General features: G+C 42.9%; 1 protein-coding gene across 1 annotated transcript in view; it reads left to right on the top strand.

Annotated features, from left to right (window-relative positions):
* ik (IK cytokine) overlaps positions 1-19,549 on the top strand; it is a 62,492-nt gene that overhangs the window by 8,193 nt on the left and 34,750 nt on the right. The window contains exons 3-10 of the mRNA XM_068044077.1: positions 2,037-2,129; positions 3,404-3,463; positions 8,029-8,196; positions 9,221-9,335; positions 14,222-14,292; positions 17,354-17,400; positions 18,249-18,412; positions 18,913-19,021. Of these exons, the coding sequence (XP_067900178.1) occupies positions 2,037-2,129; positions 3,404-3,463; positions 8,029-8,196; positions 9,221-9,335; positions 14,222-14,292; positions 17,354-17,400; positions 18,249-18,412; positions 18,913-19,021 (827 nt within the window). The remainder of the gene's footprint in view (positions 1-2,036; positions 2,130-3,403; positions 3,464-8,028; positions 8,197-9,220; positions 9,336-14,221; positions 14,293-17,353; positions 17,401-18,248; positions 18,413-18,912; positions 19,022-19,549) is intronic.

Raw genomic sequence — 19,549 nt, forward strand, 5'->3', positions numbered from 1 at the left:
GTATATCAATTGTGTTTAATTATATGCGGATGGAGGGCATTACTTGGGGTTTTACTTGAGCATATATAAAGAGACGGTAATTGAAACTGTGGTGTGGTTGAATTTGGAGATATATGCTTGTAATATTTCACCCTGTAAATAAATGTAAGACTGAGCAAAGATTGGCTCCAGTACGATTCTTCACCAGCTGGCTTTCTGGAATAGAACAATAGTTTAAGAAGAGGGCCCACCACCACCTTCTCATGGCAACTAGAGATGGGAATAATTGCCAGCCTTGCCAGTGATGCCCACATCTGTGGCATTTTTAAAATAATTCTTTCTCTGAGGGGCAGTAAGTACGTTACTCCCTGAAAGATCGGTGGGTGATGCAATTGAATCAGAAAGGATGTGGTTGAGAACAGAATAGGATTGAGTAAGGTGATGGAAAAGCTCCCTGGCCATGGGGGTTCTGGAGGGAGTCTCATGATGTGCAGGACCCCTTTATAATAATTGTAATTCATCGAGGAAACTCAATGTGTGGAAAGCCAGGTTTAGGTATTCCACATGAATTGCAGAATTTAAAAAAACCTTCAAACCACAAGACAAGATGTATGTCTGACGATGGGATCCAATCTCACTCACAAGCTGCATAGATTTTCCATGCCCATCTGGTGCATGGATTGACAGTATTCATTCGGGGCCAAGATGTTCCCTAAAAGCTTCCCTTCATTTTAAAGAGCCAGCCCTAATGGATCTGTTTACATTGGATTTTACAGAATGCAGTAAGTTTCCCAATGATGTAGCATAGCTGGAGAGCAGTGGAAGTTGACATGTTGGGCCATAATAAACGTTATCAACTAGGTTCTGATTTGTTCCTGGTGAAGCAGCTTGCCCAACCAACCTGGTGATCTTGCACCATGTGTTGATGCCACTGGCAGGGACACCCGACAGGAGGTTTACTGTTGTACCAAAGCAGGGAGAGAGCCAACATGCCCACTGGCACTGTCAGCGCAGTGCAGGGTTCCCTCCAGCTTGCCAGAGTCAGGGGTACTACATTGCAGCTCTGGGTGCTTGTTTCTCCTTACTGGGGTGGTGGGTGGAAGGTGTGGCTGGAAGAGTGTGTATTGGAACAGTCAAGTGGAGGTTCGCTCCATGCTCAGCCAAAGGTTTTGGGGGGGCAGTCTTGTTTTAAACAGCATTGAGTGGGATGCTGAGTCGGCACATTCACAGTTTGGGAGACATGGCCTGCTTGCTGCCTTCATTAGAGAGTTGGAACAGTTTCCGGTGTATTCCTGGGTTTTCTGCCTGGTAATCTGCTTATTGAGGTCCCAGAACTGCTGAGCCTAAGATAGGAATGTGCAGCACTTGAATCATATAGGGGAAAAACTTCATGATGCTCCCTCTGCCCAGCATTGAGATGGGCGTGCTGTTCACCTGTCCCACCTGTCCATGTATGTTCTGGAAAGGGCTTTTTCCCCTAAAGGGCCAAGAATTTAAGTGTACATCATAATGAAGGGTTTAGATGGCGTGAATAGTGAAACATTAATTCCTCTAATTGGAGACTCATTGATAACGGGTTGTCAGATTTTTAATGCCAATTTTAAATTGAAGAGAAAGTTTAGGCGAAGTCACATGCAACATTTAATAGAGCATGGAATATGTTTTTCCATAGTGGGTGGTTGAGGCAGGAGCCATTGTATCCTTTTAAGGGAAAATTGGATATGTATTTGAAGCAGAGGCTTTGGGAAGAGAGTGGGGCAGTGAGCTTGGTTTGGCTTACTCTACAAAAGAGCTGGCAAAAGCACGGTGGGCTGAATGGTCACTCTCTGTGCTGTGAATTTTTTCAGTTTTATGCCCTAGATACCTAAAGCCTGTCTTTATAGGTGATGGGGTAGTTTACTTGTTTGGAGATTTACAGATCAAGAGTCTTGCCCTCTGTTTTTCGATAGTTGAGTATGGAGTTTGATAGCATGGTAATAGTATGCATGTTTGGGATGCCACCTATATGGAAGAATGTTGTCACACTGTTACTTAAATCGTAATGTTGCTTTCCATAGATCCAAGCTGACCAATGAGGACTTCCGAAAGTTGTTGATGACCCCAAGGTCAACACCATCGTCAGCTCCACCTTCAAAAACCCGCCAACATGAGTGAGTATAATGAGATGGTCAAGGATTTGAAGAAGTTTGAATTTGGGTTTGACTTGGGATTAAAAGCAGCCCTTCATTTACAATTAACTTCCAACAAAGCGTGCTTTACTTCCTTTCCTTTAGTTATCGTAATTAATTAAAACTGACACAAAGCATGAATTTAAGCTTTTGCTTTCTAGACCATGTAAGTATTGATCCTGTAAGTTTTTTTCCCTTCTGTGTGAAGCCTGGGTTGATCTTCCCCACAGAAGGAGCAATCACTTGTCCCCTCAAGGTGAAGATTCCCAATCTGTAACAAGGTGTTTGAGGGAATACCAATCGTGAGGACATGCCAACCCTTCGTGAGGAGGAAGTGGGGGAAGAGAGAGAGATATGACGAAAAGAGACAACAGTACAGCTGTCCACCCCCGCCCCACACAAATGTAGAAACCCTTCAGCTGCTTAGACCTAGTATCCCTGGGCAGTCATACCGAAGTAGATGGATCTTGCCTTGCATGCTGCATGCACGTTTTGCTTGCAACTTTCCAAGAAAGGGATCTAAATCTTGAGAATGACATAGGAACTGTTGTCTGATTAGTTGCTGGACATAGCTTGAGTCCCATCTAACTTGTTGGGCAGTCCCACTTAATATAAACTCAGTGGGGGCTAGTATTAAATAAGCATGGCAAAATTTGTGAGGATCCCAAGGTACGATCATGGGCAAACCTAGAAAGTAGTGCCGTGGACTCCCATTAAATTGTAATCTCCGGTATAGTCTCCACTTAAACTTAATAGCTGCCGAGGAAGGCTCAGTCACTGCCAGGTCCTCAAGGTATGTACAATACTCATGTATGAGCATGTCCACAGCTCTTCCAGCATGTACTCGATGGCGAGGTATTAATGTAGCCATTTAAGATTAAAGTAAGAGAAGGAATTGAGGAGAAACATCTTTACCCAGAAAGTGATTAGAATGTGGACTCTATACCACAAGACGTGGCTGTGGCGAATAGCGTAGATGCATTTAAGGGGAAGCTAGATAAACACATGTGGGAGAAAAGAACAGAAGGTTATGTTGATATGTTTAGATGAAGCAGCATGGGTGGAGGCTCATGCAGAGCATAAACACTAGAACAGGCCAGTTGGGCCAAATAGCCTGTTTCTGTTCTCTGATTTCTATGTAATGTGATGCAGGATCTTAATCTGATCATTCCCCATAGAGAAATTTTAATGATTCTTTGTTGGATAAGGTGGGCATGTACGTTTGTAATCTAATGTTTGATAATGTCTTGCTGCAGGATGCCAAGGGAATACAATGAGGAGGATGATCCAGCTGCTCGCAGGAGAAAAAAGAAAAGGTATGCTTAATGGGATTGGCTTCAAGTAGCAAAATGGTTGTGCTCTCTGACCATGGTGTGTGGTCAAAAAGTTATGTAGAGTGGAGTAAGTTATTTGAAAAGATTGACATCAGACACATTATGCTGATAGTGATTTCCCTGTTGCCCTCTTTCCTCCCCCCCCCCCCCCCCCCGCAGTTGAGTGGGTGAAGGGTCAAAGGCCAGAGTGCAGGACACCACCAAGATTGAAAAGGATTTCAACTTCCCCAATATTAACTGGGATAGTCTTCATGCAAAAGGCTTAAAGGGGGCGGAATTCTTAAAGTGCATCCAGGAGAGCTTTTTGGGCCAGCACGTAGAAAGTCCGACAAGAGAAGGGGTGGTACTGGACCTAATCTTAGGGAATTAAGCCAGACAAGTGGTAGAAGTGTCAGTGGGGGAGCATTTCTGGGATAGTGACCATAACTCTGTCAGACTTAAGGTAGTTATGGAAAAGGTCAAAGTTGGACAGGAAATAAAGGTACTGAATTGGGGGAAGGCCAATTTCAATATGATAAAACAGGATCTGGCCAAAGTGGACTGGGAGCAGCTACTTGTAGGAAAGTTTACATCAGACTAGTGGGAGTCATTCAAAAAAGAAATAGAGAGAGTTCAGGGCCAACATGTTCCCGTTAAGGTGAAGGATAGGGCCAATAAGTCCAGGGAACCCTGGATGTCAAGGGATATAGAGTATTGGATAAGGAGAAAAAAAAGGAGGCTTATGGCAGGTTCAGAGGGCTGAAAACGGCAGAGGCCCCAGAGGAATATAGAAAGTGTAGGGGGTACTTAAAAAAAAAAAGGTAATTAGGGGAGCGAAGAGGGGGCATGAAAAAACACTGGCGAACAAGATAAAGAAAAATCGCAAGGCGTCTTATAAGTATATTAAGGGCAAGAGGATAACCAGGGAAAGAGTAGGGCCCATTAGGGACCAAAATGGCAATCTGTGTGTGGAGCCGGTGGAAGTAGGTGAGGCTTTGAATGATTACTTTTCATCTGTGTTCACTATGGAGAAGGACGATGTAGGTGTAGAGATCAGGGAGGAGGATTGATATACTTGAACAAATTAGCATTGAAAGGGAGGAGGTATTACTGGTTTTAGCGGGCTGAAAAGTGGATAAATCCCCAGGCACAGATGAGATGTATCGCAGGTTGCTATGTGAGGCAAGGGAGGAGATTGTAGGGACTCTGACACAAATTTTCATATCCTCTCTGGCCACAGGAGAGGTGCCAGAGGACTGGAGGACAGCAAATGTGGTACCATTATTCAAGAAGGGTAGCAGGGATAAGCCAGGTAATTACAGGCCGGTGAATCTAAAATCAGTGGTAGGGAAACTACTGGAAAAAGTTCTGAGGGACAGGAGTAATCTCCACTTGGAGAGGCAGGGATAGTCAGCATGGCTTTGTCAGGGGAAGATCGTGTCTAACAAATTTGATTGAATTTTTCGAGGCGGTGATTAGGTGTGTAGATGAGAGTAAAGCAGTTGGTGTAGTTTACATGGACTTCAGTAAGGCTTTTGATAAGGTCCCGCATGGGTGATTGGTCAAGAAGGTAAGAGCCCATGGGATCCAGGGCAATTTGGCAAATTGGATCCAAAATTGGCTTAGTGGCAGGAGGCAGAAGGTTATGGTCGCCGATTGTTTTTGCGATTGGAAGCCTGTGACCAGTGGTGTACCGCAGGGATTGGTGCTGGGACCCTTGCTGTTTGTCATGTACGTTAATGATTTATATGTGAATATAGGAGGTATGATCAGTAAGTTCGCAGATGACACGAAAATTGGTGGTGTTGTAAATAGTGAGGAAGAAGGCCTTAGATTACAGGATGATATAGATGGGCTGGTAAGATGGGCAGAGCAGTGGCAAATGGAATTCAATCCTGAGAAGAGTGAGGTGATGCATTCTGGGAGGACTAACAAGGCAAGGGAGTATACAATGGATGGTAGGACCCTAAGAAGTACATAGGGTCAGAGGGGCCTTGGTGTACTTGTCCATAGATCACTGAAGGCAGCAGCACAGGTAGATAAGGTGGTTAGGAAGGCATATGGGATACTTGTCTTTATTAGCCGAGGCATAGAATATAAGAGCAGTGAGGTTATGATGTAGCTGTATAAAGCGCTAGTTAGGTCACAGCTGGAGTACTGTGTACAGTTCTGATCGCCACACTATAGGAAGGATGTGATTGCACTGGAGAGGGTACAGAGGAGATTCACCCGGATGTTGCTTGGGCTGGAGCATTTCAGCTATGAAGAGAGACTGGATAGGCTAGGGTTGTTTTCCTTAGAGCAGAGAAGACTGAGGGGAAACCTGATTGAGGTATACAAAATTATGAGGGGCGTAGATAGGAAGAAATTTTTTCCCTTAGCGGAGGTATCAATAACCAGGGGCATAGATTTAAGGTAAGGGGCAGGAGGTTGGGAGGGGATTTGAGGAAAAACTTTTTCACCCAGAGGGTGGTAGGAATCTGGAACTCACTGCCTGAAGGGGTAATAGTGGCAGGAACCCTCACAACATTTAAGAAGTATTTAGATGAGCACTTGAAACACCATAGCATACAAGGCTACGGGCCAAGTGCTGGAAAATGGGATCAGAATAGATAGGTGCTTGATGACCGGCACGGACACGGTGGGCTAAAGGGCCTTTTTCTGTGCTGTATAAGTCTGTGACTCTAGTCGCAGGGATGCGGATATAAATCAGAGAGCAGTGGTTAGAAAATGCCACGCTTGGGTCTTGGAAGTAGATGGAAGGAACAATTGAGGGAGGCAAGTCATTCTGAGATGTTAGGAATTGGGAGACTGGACAATAGATTTTGATTTCAATATAATGAGGTTACATAAAGAGGAGGCACAAGCATGTAGAATGGTGGTTTTGGAGATTGGGACAATGAATAGGATAATGTGCCGAGGAGCCAAGGTCACAGTAGAATCAGAGACGGGAAAAGTTAACCTGGACAGAGAGCAGTTTCAGCCAACAGGTAAGAACAGGGTCGTCTATCAGAAAGGCTTTCTCTTCTGTTCTGTGGCAATGTACGGGAGAGGTGTTGGAAGAAACTTTCACTGTTGGATTTACGTAATATCCCGGTTATGGCTTTTCTAGTCAGCATGCGCCAAAGAATGAAACTTGTATGAAAAGAAACTGCCTTCGAGAGAAGGATTGCGAGCCTTGATTGGTAATTAAAGTTTATAATAGTGAGGTTTGCTCCTTATCTCTCTCTATTTAAAGAAAAAGATCTATTTTTGTTAGCTTTGTGAGCAAGGTGAGGGATGTTGATGTTGGTGAAGGAACAGCTTTCCCATTTCAAGTACCCAGTGACTGCACCATGCAATCCCAGGTCAGCAATAGTGCAGCTAGATCATAGTCATATGGCACAGAAGATGGCCAGTTGACCCTTCGTGCCTGTGCTGGTTCTTTGAAAGAGCTATTGGTTTAATCCCGCTCACCACCTCTTTCCCTGTAGCCCTGCAATTTTCTTCCAAGAATATATCCAATTCCCATTTTAAAGTTACTATTGAATCTGCTTCCACCACCCTTTCAGGTAGTGCATTCTAGATCAAAATTTAGTGTGCATCAGGTTTAGATGAAGATTAAAGCTTTCTCGACTTGTGTCCCCATGATGTACCTTGAGTGCAATCTTCCACTAAATTATGACTTGCGCTTAGTTATGATAAGTTATGATAAACCTGTATAAAACCGTGATTCAGCCTCAATTGGAGTATTGTGTCCAGTTCTGGGCACCACACTTTAGGAAGGATGTTAAGGCATTAGAGAGTGTGCAGAAAAGATTTACACAAATGGTTCCAGGGATGGGGAACTTCAGTTATGTGGATAGGTTGGAGAAGCTGGGCCTGTTCTCCTTGGAGAAGATGAAGAGGAGATGTGATAGAGGTGTTCAAAATCATGAGGGGTCTGGGCAGAGTAGATAGGGAGAAACGGTTCCCATTGGCCGAAGGATCTAGAACCAGAGGACACTGATTAAGGTGATTGGCAAAAGAGCCAGAGGTGCATGAGGAAAATGTTTTTAAGCAGCGAGTGGTTTGGATCTGGAATTCACTGCCTGAGAGTATGGTGGAGCAAATTCAATCTAGGTTTTCAAAAGAAAATTACACAATTACCTGAAGAGAAAAAATCGGCAGGGTTACGGGGAAAAGGCCAGGGAGTGGGACTAGGTGAGTTGCTCTTGCAGAGAGCTGGCACAGACGTGACGGGCCGAATGGCCTCCTGTGCTGTAACCATTCTATGATTTATATAACGCTTTCTCGGCCACTGAACATCTCAAATCGCTTTGCAGCCAACGAAGTACTTTTTGCAGTGTAGTCACTGTTGTAATGTAGGGAACTGCACAACTCTCCAGTTTTTCGTTCCCCATTCAAGGCAGTTTTATCCTCTAGTAAGTAATTGGAGGCTGACTGAACACACTTCATTTAGGACTCTTTGTAGACAGGGTGAGGATACTTTCACCCCAGTGTTCTGAACTGAGTTTGCACCAAGATCACAGATGGAAGTCTCGGTGTGTACTGTCGTTCAACCAAAATTTTCCTCAATTCACTTTCAGCTATTATGCGAAGCTGCGACAGCAGGAGTTGGAGCGAGAGCGCGAGCTGGCAGAGAAGTACCGTGATCGAGCAAGGGAGAGGCGAGACGGCGTGAACAAAGATTATGAGGAAACCGAGCTTATCAGTACGACGGCAAACTATAGAGCAGTCGGGCCGACTGCTGAGGCGTAAGTGTAGAAGCAGGATGGGTTCCATTAAGCCTTCCATGACACTGGCACAGTCCTCATCAATGATCCTGTTAAGCTGCTCGTGTACGCGGCCATGCATCATCCTGACAGGTCCCGCGCAGCTCTTTTTCCATGTTAAATGCCTTGCAAAAAAAGTAAAAGTACTTTGCATTGAAAAAACTGGTTGTGCATGACAATAACATTTTAAAGGGAAAATTGGTCGTCACCACTTAAAACGGGCAGTCGCTTTATATCAGCCAGAAAGTGATAACCATTGTCCATTTGAAGTAATGTTAATTTCAAAGTTGACGGTTGTAGGGTCTTAAGTTCTCTGCATTTTGGGCAGAAGCAGCTGTACTTAGACCAGTAGTTCACATTCCGTTAAGAACAGTCATATGTAAATAACACTGTTAATACTCAGTTGCCTCTTGTGTACTTCAGCCCTTCTAATTTCTCATCATAAGTGGTGTGGGGTTGCAGTTAGTACTAAGCACTGACTAGTTTAACTAAAACTGCAGATCAGAGTAGAGCTGGAAACAATTGGGCACTTACTAGACTGAAGGAACATTCTTGTTCTATAGAGACCCTAGCAGGCAAATCATGTTTGCATGAACCTGCTATAAGCGGTGGGCACTGTTTACTGTGAGCATATACCTGACGCTAAGGAGAGGCCACTGTCGGCCAAGAAAATATGCATCCCATGTGGGTGGCATAGCTTCCTGGGCGTGTGGTGATGTGGACTAGTGAAGGTTAAGTGGTACTCGGGACGATTTAATATCACCCTCCTGCTGTTTAATCAGTCATTCTGGTCCATTCCCTGTAATGGATCCAGCTTTGAGCATCACTGTGGTGATAATAAAAGTGTTATTTTCTTTTCTAAAGGCACAAATATCTACTAAGACAATTATTTTCTTGATTTGAAAGTGCTTTGAGCAGACTTAATAGTCTAAATTTCTTAGTGTTCTGAAGGACATCAAGAGGTTCCTGCGGTTCATTTTTAAAATTTTGTTTCTATCCAACGCAGGGACAAGTCTGCTGCGGAGAAACGGCGCCAGCTGATCCAGGAGTCCAAGTTCTTGGGTGGTGACATGGAGCACACTCACTTGGTGAAAGGGTTGGACTTCGCGCTGCTGCAAAAGGTCAGCACCTGTCCACTTGGAGAGAAATACTGGCTAAAGCCCAGGAGAAGGAATTGTGTCCAGATATACCAAGTACACCTTCTAGGTTACTTGGGTGCAGCTGACATGCGAGATGCAGTTCTGCCATTGGCTGCAATGAAGATGTAAATGATCTGAATCACTTTGTTCCTCAAGTGTCAGCCGTGCCTTAGTCAGAAGGTTGTGAGTTCAAGTTTCACTCCAGACACTTCAGCATATAATCTAGCCTGACACTTCACTGCAGTACTGAGGGAGTGCTGCGCTGTCAAGAGGTGCCATTTTTTGGATGAGATTAGCAGCTAACATAAAAGGGAACTTAAAAGTCATCTATAGATATATAAATAGCAAAAATGTCGTAAAAGGAGGAGTGGGGCTGATTCGGGATCTAAAAGGGGATTTACACATGGAGGCAAGGGACATGGCTGCGGTACTAAATGAGTACTTTGCATCTGTCTTTACGAAGAAGAAGATACTGCTGAAGTCATAGTGAAAGACGTGGTAGTTGAGACACTGGATGGGCTAAAAATTGATAAAGAGGAGGTACTAGATAGGCTGGCTGTACTTAAAGTTGATAAGTCACCAGGACTGAATGAGATGCATCCAAGGATACTGAGAGACGTTTAGAAGGAAATTGCGGAGGCACTGGCCATAATCTTCCAATTCTCCTTAGATATAGGGGTGGTACCAGAGGACTGGAGAATTGCAATGTTATGCCCTTGTTCAAAAAACGATGCAAGGACAAACCTAGCAACTATAGGCCAGTCAGTTTAACCTCAGTGGTAGGAAAGCTTTTAGCAATGATAATTAGGGACAAAATTAAGTCATTTGGACAAATATGGATTAATTAAGCAAAGCCAGCATGGATTTGTTAAGGGCAAATCATGTTTAACCACCTTGCTTGAGTTTTTTGATGAGGTAACAGAGAGGGTTGATGTGGTGTACATGGACTTCCAAAAGTCATTTGATAAAGTGCCACATAAAAAGCTTGTCAGCAAAGTTGAAACTCATGGAATAAAAGAGACAGTGGCAGCATGGGTACAAAATTGGCTGAGTGACAGGAAACGGTAGTGGTGAACGGTTGTTTTTCAGACTGCAGGAAGGTATGTAGAGAGGTTCCCCAGAAGTCAGTGCTAGGACCCCTTTTTTTCTTGATATATATTAATGACATAAACTATAGGTATGTGAAGAGAAAAAGATTGGTGAAGACAAATGTAGGTCCCTTACAGTCAGAAACAGGGGAATTTATTATGGAGAATAAAGAAATGGCTGACCAACTAAATGCATACTTTGGCTCTGTCTTCACAAAGGAGGACACAAATATCCTACCAGAAATGTTAGGGAACCACAGAGCTTAGTGAGAGAGAGGAACTGAAAGAAATCAGTATTAGTAGAGAAATGGTTTTGGGGAAATTGATGGGATTGAAGGCCGATAAATCCCCAGGGCCTGATAGTATGCATCCCAGAGTACGTAAGGAAGTGGCCCTAGAAATAGTGGACACATTGGTGGTCATCTTCCAAGATTCTGTAGACTCTGGAATAGTTCCTACAGATTGGAGGGTAACTAATGTAACCCCACTATTTAAAAAGGGAGGTAGAGAGAAAGCAAGGAATTATAGACCAGTCAGCCTGACGTCGGTAGTGTAGAATCAGGCAGAGTCAGCATGGATTTACAAAAGGGAAATCACGCTTGACAAATCTACTAGAATTCTTCGAGGATGTAACTAGTAAAGTTGATGAGGGGTGGTTTATTAGGACTTTCAGAAGGCTTTCGACAAAGTCCCACATAAGAGATTAGCATGTAAAATTAAAGCGCATGGGTTGGGGGTAGTGTATTGCAATGGATAGAAAATTGGTTGGCGGATAGAAACAAAGAGTAGGGATCAGGGTCATTTTCCGAATGGCGGGCAGTGACTAGTGGGGTACCGCAGGGATCGGTGCTAGGACCCCAGCTATTCACATTAATGATTTAGATGAGGGAACTAAATGTAATATCTCCAAATTTGCAGATGACACAAAACTGGATGGGAGGGTGAGTTGTGAGGAGGATGCAGAGAGGCTTCAGGGTGATTTGGCCAATTTGAGTGAGTGGGCTAATGCATGGCAGATGCAGTACAATGTGGATAAATCTGAGGTTATCCACTTTGGTAGCAAAAACAGGAAGGCAGATTATTATCTGCTATAAACTGAGAGAGGGGAATATGCAGTGAGACCTGGGTGTTCTCATACACCAGTCGCTGAAGGTAAGCATGCAGGTGCAACAGGCGGTAAAAAAGGCAAATGGTATGTTGGCTTTCATAGCGAGAGGATTCGAGTACAGGAGCAGGGATGTCTTGCTGCAATTATACAGGGCCTTGGTGAGGCCACACCTGGAATATTGTGTGCAGTTTTGGTCTCCTGATCTGAGGAAGGATGTTCTTGCTATAGAGGGAGTGCAGCGAAGGTTTACCAGACTGATTCCTGGGATGGCGGGACTGACCTATGAGGAGAGGTTACATCGGTTAGGATTATATTCGCTGGAGTTCAGAAGAGTGTGGGGGGATCTCATAGAAACCTATAAAATTCTAACAGGACTTGACCGGGTAGATGCAGGAAGGATGTTCCTGATGGTGGGGGAGTCCAGAACCAGGGGTCATAGTTTAAGGATAGGGGGTAAACCTTTCAGGACTGAGATGAGGAGAAATTTCTTCACCCAGAGAGTGGTGAGCCTGTGGAATTCGCTGCCACAGAAAGCAGTTGAGGCCAAAACATTGTATGATTTCAAGAAGGAGTTAGATATAGCTCTTGCTTCTAAAGGGATCAAAGGGTATGGGGCGAAAGTGGGGACAGGCTACTGAGTTGGATGATCAGCCATGATCATAATGAATGGCAGAGCAGGCTCGAAGGGCCGAATGGCCTACTCCTGCTCCTATTTTCATTGTTAAGTGTACAGGGCACAATTTCAAAATTTGTGGTTGACACAAAATTTGAAGTATTGTGAATTGTGAGGAGGATCGAGATAAACTTCAAAAGATCATAGACAGGCTGGTGGAATGGTTGGACAATTTGCAGATGAAATTTATTGCAGAAAAGTGTCAAGTGATTCATTTTGGTAGGGAGAACGAGGAGAGGCAATATAAATCAAAGAGGGTGCAGGAGCAGAGGGACTTAGGGCACAAGTCCTTGAATATTGCTGGACTGGTTGAGAAAGCAGTTAATGAAACATGGGTTTTATAAATAGGAACATGGAGTACAAGAACAATGAAGTTATACTAAACCTGTATAAAACCCTGGTTTGGCCTCAACTGGAGTATTGTCTCCAGTTTTGGGCACTGCATTTTAGGAAGCGTTTTATAAGCATTAGAGAGGTGCAGAAAAGATTCACGAGAATCATCCCAGGAATGAGGAACTTCAGTTACTTGGGTAGGTTGCAGATACTGGGCCTGTTCTCCTTGGAGAGGCACAGATTAAGAGGGGATTTGGTAGAGGTGTTCAAAATCATGAGGGGTCTGGACAGAGTAGATAGGGAGAAACTGTTCCCATTGGCTGAAGGATCCAGAACCAGAGGACACCAATTTAAGGTGATTGGCAAAAGAACCAGAGATGACATGAGGAAAAACGTTTTTACGCAGCCAGTGGTAGGATCTAGAATGCTGTGCCTGAGAAGTATGGTGGAGGCAGATTCAGTCAAGACCTTCAAAAGAGAACTGGACAAATACCTGAAGAGAGAAAATTGTCAGGGTTACAGGGAGAAGGCTAGGGAGTGAGACTAGGTGTGTGGCTGTTGCAGAGAGCTGGCACAGACACGACAGGCCAAATGGCCTCCTGTGTTGTAACCATTCTGATTCTAAACTGGGGTCCTGTCTGCCTGACGGGTGAACGTGAAAGATTGGATGGCACTATGTGGATAAACAGCAGGGGAATTCTCCCCATTGTCCTGGCGCCAATATTTATCCCTGAACCAAGCCCTAAAAAATAATTTTCTGGTCATTGCTATTGATGGGAGCTCGCTGTGCGCAAATTGGCTGCTGCATTTCCCTTCATTATAATGGTAACTACAGTTCAAAAGTACTTAATTGGTTGTAAGATACTTTGGGACATTCTGCGGTGACGAAAGGCACTAAATAAATGCAAGTCCTGTTTGTTACTGTAACGGTGAACTGCCATGTGATCTAGTGGGTCCTCCTCTGGTTGGAACGATGCCTACTGGGAAAGTAATGTTACTGGGGGGCCTATATGGGGAAGAGTTCTTGGTCTTGCTTCTCCTACCCTCTTGGTCATCAGTGAGCCTTCACTCTATCTCCCATCCAATGCAGGAAGACTCTGCAGCATCAGATATTCACAATCCTGGCCCTCATCTGTGCTTTTTTTTTTGTCCACCACCATGTTTCCATGAGACTGGCTGCCCAAGTTATCCTGTTGGAGCACCAGACGTCAGCTGATCGGGATGCCACGGATCCTACAGGAACACATACGTCAAACCTTATAACATTAACTTCAGTGCTGTTGCTCATAGGCTGAAGGATCACCTTTTACTAATCTGGGTCCCATCTTCAGTGGGATTTAACAACAACAAAAAACTAAAATGAGAGAATAGGAAGAAAAGGGGAAGAAGGGCAGAACAAAAATTGGGATTTAAGACTTCAAAAGCAAGCTTAAAGCTCTTGCAGTAATAAACCTCCGACATCTCACTGTGCTTTAATTGGGAGAGGGATTCTCCATTTTGATGAAGCAGAGTTTCTTCAGCTACTGGGAGTGTAAGGATAAAGGCAGTCATTCACCAGCATTTTTGACCTTTGGTGCATCTGATTCTTCGTTGTTTTTATTGAGCAAAGCCTATTCAGGAAAAACTTCAGGTCAGCCTAACTAATTCCTCCTGATGTTTTTATTAGGTTCGTGCAGAAATCACCAGCAAAGAGAGGGAAGAAGAAGATATGATTGAGAAAGTGCAGAAGGAAGTGAAGTAAGTGATCTGAAATGTTACAACAGTATTGAAAGGAAGGGGTCCAGCAGTATTTGGTGTGAAGACTGATATTGCATTTTACTGAAATCGTCTTCATATGTGGATGTTGACTCGAACTGTGGAAAAACAAAATCCAAAAATGCATTTAATAGACTTGGGTTATGTAGCAAGAACATTGTAAGCAAGATAAAATGGGCTAAGGCGTTGGTAACTACTTACCTGTTACAAGTGATGCCAATAGTTGAAGACATTTGAGCTGATGAATTCAGTAATAAACTTCAGAGTACCAATTCAACTAAAAGTTTCACTTGGTGGGGGATAAAATACAAGTGAACACAAAATATGTGCTATCGACCACCGGATCAGCACAAAGAAGGAGGCAGGAAGGGTATGAGAGAGCAGGAAAGTTGTTCTAATGGGCAGCTTCAATCAACTAAATATAAATTGGAAAAACTCAGGTGATTAAAAGTCAGAGTTGATTAATGGAATGCATGACCATTTTGTGGTCTTGTACGTCAAAGAAACCATGAGAGATAGAGCGCATCTTGACCTGGTGTTTTGAAATACCTTGATTGAAGTGCAGGAAATGCAGACATGGGAGACTGTGACCATCAAATGGCCAAGATCAGCATTATTTCAGATTCAGCAATAACAAGAACCAGGAGCCAGCTATATAACTTTAAAAATGGTTAATAAAGGAATAAGGAAACAAATGAGCAAAACAAATGGGAGAAATTCACAAACGCTTCAGTGGAGCACAAGTGGAACATTTTTAAAGGCATAATGTTGAGCATACAGGATAAATACATAAACTAGTATCAAGTTCAGACGAAACAAACATGACCCTAAATGGATTAACCAAAACAAAATGAATTAGTATATAGAAAGATGCAGAAATATGTTACAGGGGCGATGAGAAGGGCAAAGAGACCCAGAGATAATGCAGAGCTGCAGAGGCAAAATGCAATAAATTCTTATAAGTACTTGTTTACAGTCGTGAGGAGGGGTCAAAGGGCTTCCCTCTTTTCCTTCTCCTTGTTTGACCACAACAGGTTTAATTCTTCCTTAAAGTGAATGTACTGGCTAGTTCTGTAGGTGTTTGATTTATTGTTATGATCAATATAAGAACCAATTGGACATGTTTTCTTGAGTTAACAAAGAAAAAGGTTAACTTAATTGTACCTAAACCAAACTATTAAAATAGTAAACAATGCGGCAACTTTCACTCACACTCGCACACTATATGTTTACACACATCTAAATAGGTTACAGAGTGGGGAAAGGTAGATTGGTTGAGTTAGAGTCCATAAAAACAAAAAGAAATACAGTCTGTGATGTTTGGTGATTCAGCTGGCTTCTAGCTGAATTCTGTGGTCCTGAGGCATTTAGTTTGAAGAGGTAGATGGCTGGTTCAGTGAGTCTCCTGGAGATAGCGATGTGGATGATTTCCTCCAATGAGGTTTTTGGTTTTAGCCAGAGTATGCAAAGGTGTCAACAAGCAGGATTTGAAAGATTTCAAAGTGGAATGGAGAGAGAGAGAGAAAGAGACCCCCACCACCACCCCCCCCCCCCACCCACTTAGGGTCTGCTCACGTCAGAGTCCAGTTACTCCTCTTCTGCAGAGAAAAATACCAGCTTAAAACCGCAGATGGAGAGGGGCTTGTCACATGACAATCACTCAATGATTCAAACATAGCAGTGAGTAATATATCTGCATGCTGAAAAGGAAAAGAACAAGCAGTTCCTTTAAACATCCTAGGTCTTGGTTCTTGCTGGAAAATGCAGCCATTTCGTCTCCCTCCTCACAGTCCTTTGCTGTGTAGGTTACAATGTAGCAAACTATTTGATAAGCTTAAGCTGCCATCAGTCATCCTTTTAAAAATGTATTTTAAATTTCTTCCAAAAAAAAGTCAGATCTCTAGTCAGTGGACCATAGAAAATTATTCAACAAAACACACTGGCATAACTTTAACAGCAAGAGGACAGTGGGAGAAGTAGTTAGAGCTATAAAAAGATATTTGAGTTGAAACTAAAGATAAGCACAAAATGGTAAATATTTTGCCTCAAGTCTTCACAAGGGATGACATGAACAATATGCCAGTGTTTCATGCTAACCGAAACTTTCAATAGCTGATTGATCAGATGATCCTCCCCAATGTGCCAATCAGATCCTGGACCTCCCCCATTAATTTTTGTTTACTTTTTTGAAAAAAAAATGCTCATCATTTCTCCTCCCAACCAAATTGTACTGAATAAAAGCAAAATACTGCGGATGCTGGAAATCTGAAATAAAAACAAGAAATGCTGGAATCACTCAGCAGGTCTGGCAGCATCTGTGGAAAGAGAAGCAGAGTTAACGTTTCGGGTCAGCGTTTCGAGTTAAATAGTAAGGTGCAGGTTACATAGACTAGGCTGTGCTGCCTTGAGTATAGACGATTAAAGGGTGATCTCTTTAAAATGATTAAAGAATTTAAAAGGGGTAGATAGAGAGAAAATTTCCTCTGGTGGGGGAGTACTGAACAAGAGGGCAGAACCTTTAATATTAGAGCTAGGCTGTTCAGTGCGATGTCAGGAAGAACGTCTTCACACAAAGGGTAGTGAAAATCTGGAACACTCTTTTTCCCGCATCTCCCATAGAGCTTCTGGGGTGGGTCAATTGAAAATGTTTTAATTGAAATTGATAGAATTTTGTTAGGCAGGGGTTATGGAACCAAAGTGAGTAGATGGAGTTAAGTTACATTGGCCATAACCTCATTGAATGGCAGAGCATGCTTGAGAGTCTAAACAGCTTACTCATGTTCCTACATACCAGGAGTTGTCTACACTGATCAGTCAGTGTTACAAATAAGTTTCAGTGTCATAATCAGTTAACCCAATCTATTGTTATAACTATGACCAGACCGAAGGGAGAGTTGCATCGAATTTCAGTGTTTTTTTTTAATGCATTTCAGTAGGAGCCAGATTTATTTTGGGATTATTTGTTTTCAAATATACATTTTTGGAATTATCGCGGAGAACTTTCAATAGGAACGATGATTAATTTTTTAAAACTCTCTTTCAGAAAAGATGAAGACCCAGAAAACAAAATTGAATTTAAGACTCGTTTAGGTAAGCAGTAATAGCTTCAGCCACCTTGGGGAGTGTATTATTAGTACTGCAAATGATTTCATAAATGACCCTGCATGGTATAAAATCTGCCAGCTGGATTTCCAAACTGCATACTTCTGAACTCATTTTAAAGAGTGTAACCTTGGTTTCCTGATTTATCGCCAGTGATAATAAATGGGACTAAAGGGTTAAATTATGAGAGGCAGGTTACATAGACTACGCTTGAATTCCCTTGAGTATAGAATATTGAGTAAATCGAGGTGTTTAACATAATTAAAGGATTTAGAAGGGATAGATAGAGAGAAACTAATTCTCTGGTGGGGAATCCAGAACACTCTTTTCCCCCAAAAAGAGATTCATGCAGTCAATGAAAAATTTCAAAACTCAGACTGATAGATTTTTGCTGGCAAGGGTATTGAGGGATACGGAGCCAAGGCAGGTAGATGGAGTTAGGATAAAGATTGGCCGTGATTTAATTGAAGGGCGGGTCTTACTGAAGGGGCTGAATGGCCTCCTCATGTTCCTAATGTCAACCCATTTGTTTTAAATAGGTTGTGTTGGGCGTTACAGTCAGGAAACCCAGGCTGTTGTCTCAACTTCGGGCACAACCCATCAGTCCACAGCAGCTTCAGTATATTCGCTATGCCGATCATATGCAGCACTGCCTGAGTGCGGTCCCCATTGCTTAAATAGTCTGCGCTCGTGACAGACAGCTGCCTACATCGGGCAGTTTGCCATCACCATTGGAGTCAATTGCAAAGTGTTATTTAAAAACCATGTTGAGCATTCAGTGCCATTCAATACTTAACAATTTAAGAACTCAGTCCTGACCTTCTGTTCCTTTCCAGGGCGTAACGCATACCGTATCCTGTTTAAAATTAAGCCTCAAGAGCGAAATGAGCTGTTTTTGCCAGGGCGCATGGCTTATGTCGTGGATCTAGACGATGAATACGCGGACACTGATGTGCCTACAACTCTAATCCGGAGCAAAGCTGACTGTCCCACGATGGAGGTGAAGATTAGCTGTGCAATAGAGGACATTTGTCATTAGTCTGGACAGTCTTTAAAGTAGCCGTGAAACCGTGGGCAGTTTTACATTAGTGACATGTTTTGGGAGAACGATGACAAACTTGCGTCTGAATCACTCTCTTGTGTTTTATATACGGCCCTGTGTCACTTGTTGGCTGATGTGAAATCCAGAGACCCATTCTTGGGCTGTGAAAATATAAGCAATAGAGACAGAATAGAACTGGTGCAGATGTATCCAGTATGCTGTTTGTCCTGTTATTTGCTAAGGTTCCAGATGCTGTGTAAGCCATTGCCAGCTTGACCTTCAGGCAAGTTACAGTGCAAGTTATATCCGTAGGGAAAAATCTTAAGGGTACACACCGCGAGATGCCACGTTGCAGCTAGATTTGCCCACGTGGAATGGTGTAATATGATTTTGTTTGCCTTGTACCATTGATGAAACTTATGTCACCTTGTTGTGATCAATCTGTGCTTTCTCTTCAGGCGCAGACAACCTTGACCACGAATGACATTGTGATCAATAAACTAACACAGATCCTGTCCTACCTGCGCCAGGGAACTCGTAACAAGAAGTTGAAGAAGAAGGATAAAGGTAACATTAAAATAAAAAGACAGATACTGCAGGCAGCCTTTTTTTTTAAAAAGCAAGCTTTTCTGAGCACTACATTTCAGAAAAGATGTAAAGGCTTAGAGGAAGTTTACTGGGATGTTACCAATGATAAGGGACTTCAGTTACGAGGAGAGATTGGAATAGTTAGGACTGTTCTCCTTCGAACAGCGACGATTGAGAGGTGACCTGATGAGAGGTTTTGATAGAGAAAAATTATTTCCTCTGGCGGCTGGGTCAATAACCGGAGGTGATAGATTTAAAATCATTGACAAAAGATTTAGAGGCGAGATGAGTAGAAAGTTTTTCACTTGAGATTGTTGTTATCATGCACACCACAAACGCGATGATACAAATGATGGACTAACTCTGGAGAGTTAAGAAAACTGACTGTCTATTTTAAAAAAAATCTACTTTAAAAGAAAAGTTAACAATAATCACCAAAATGGCTGCTGAAGGAAAGAGACTAGCCTTTGTGTATTCAAACTGTCTGATGGAGACAAAGGACAAATC

The sequence above is a fragment of the Heterodontus francisci genome, chromosome 12, assembly GCF_036365525.1.
Source record: "Heterodontus francisci isolate sHetFra1 chromosome 12, sHetFra1.hap1, whole genome shotgun sequence".
In the NCBI taxonomy this organism is placed as follows: Eukaryota; Metazoa; Chordata; class Chondrichthyes; order Heterodontiformes; family Heterodontidae; genus Heterodontus; species Heterodontus francisci.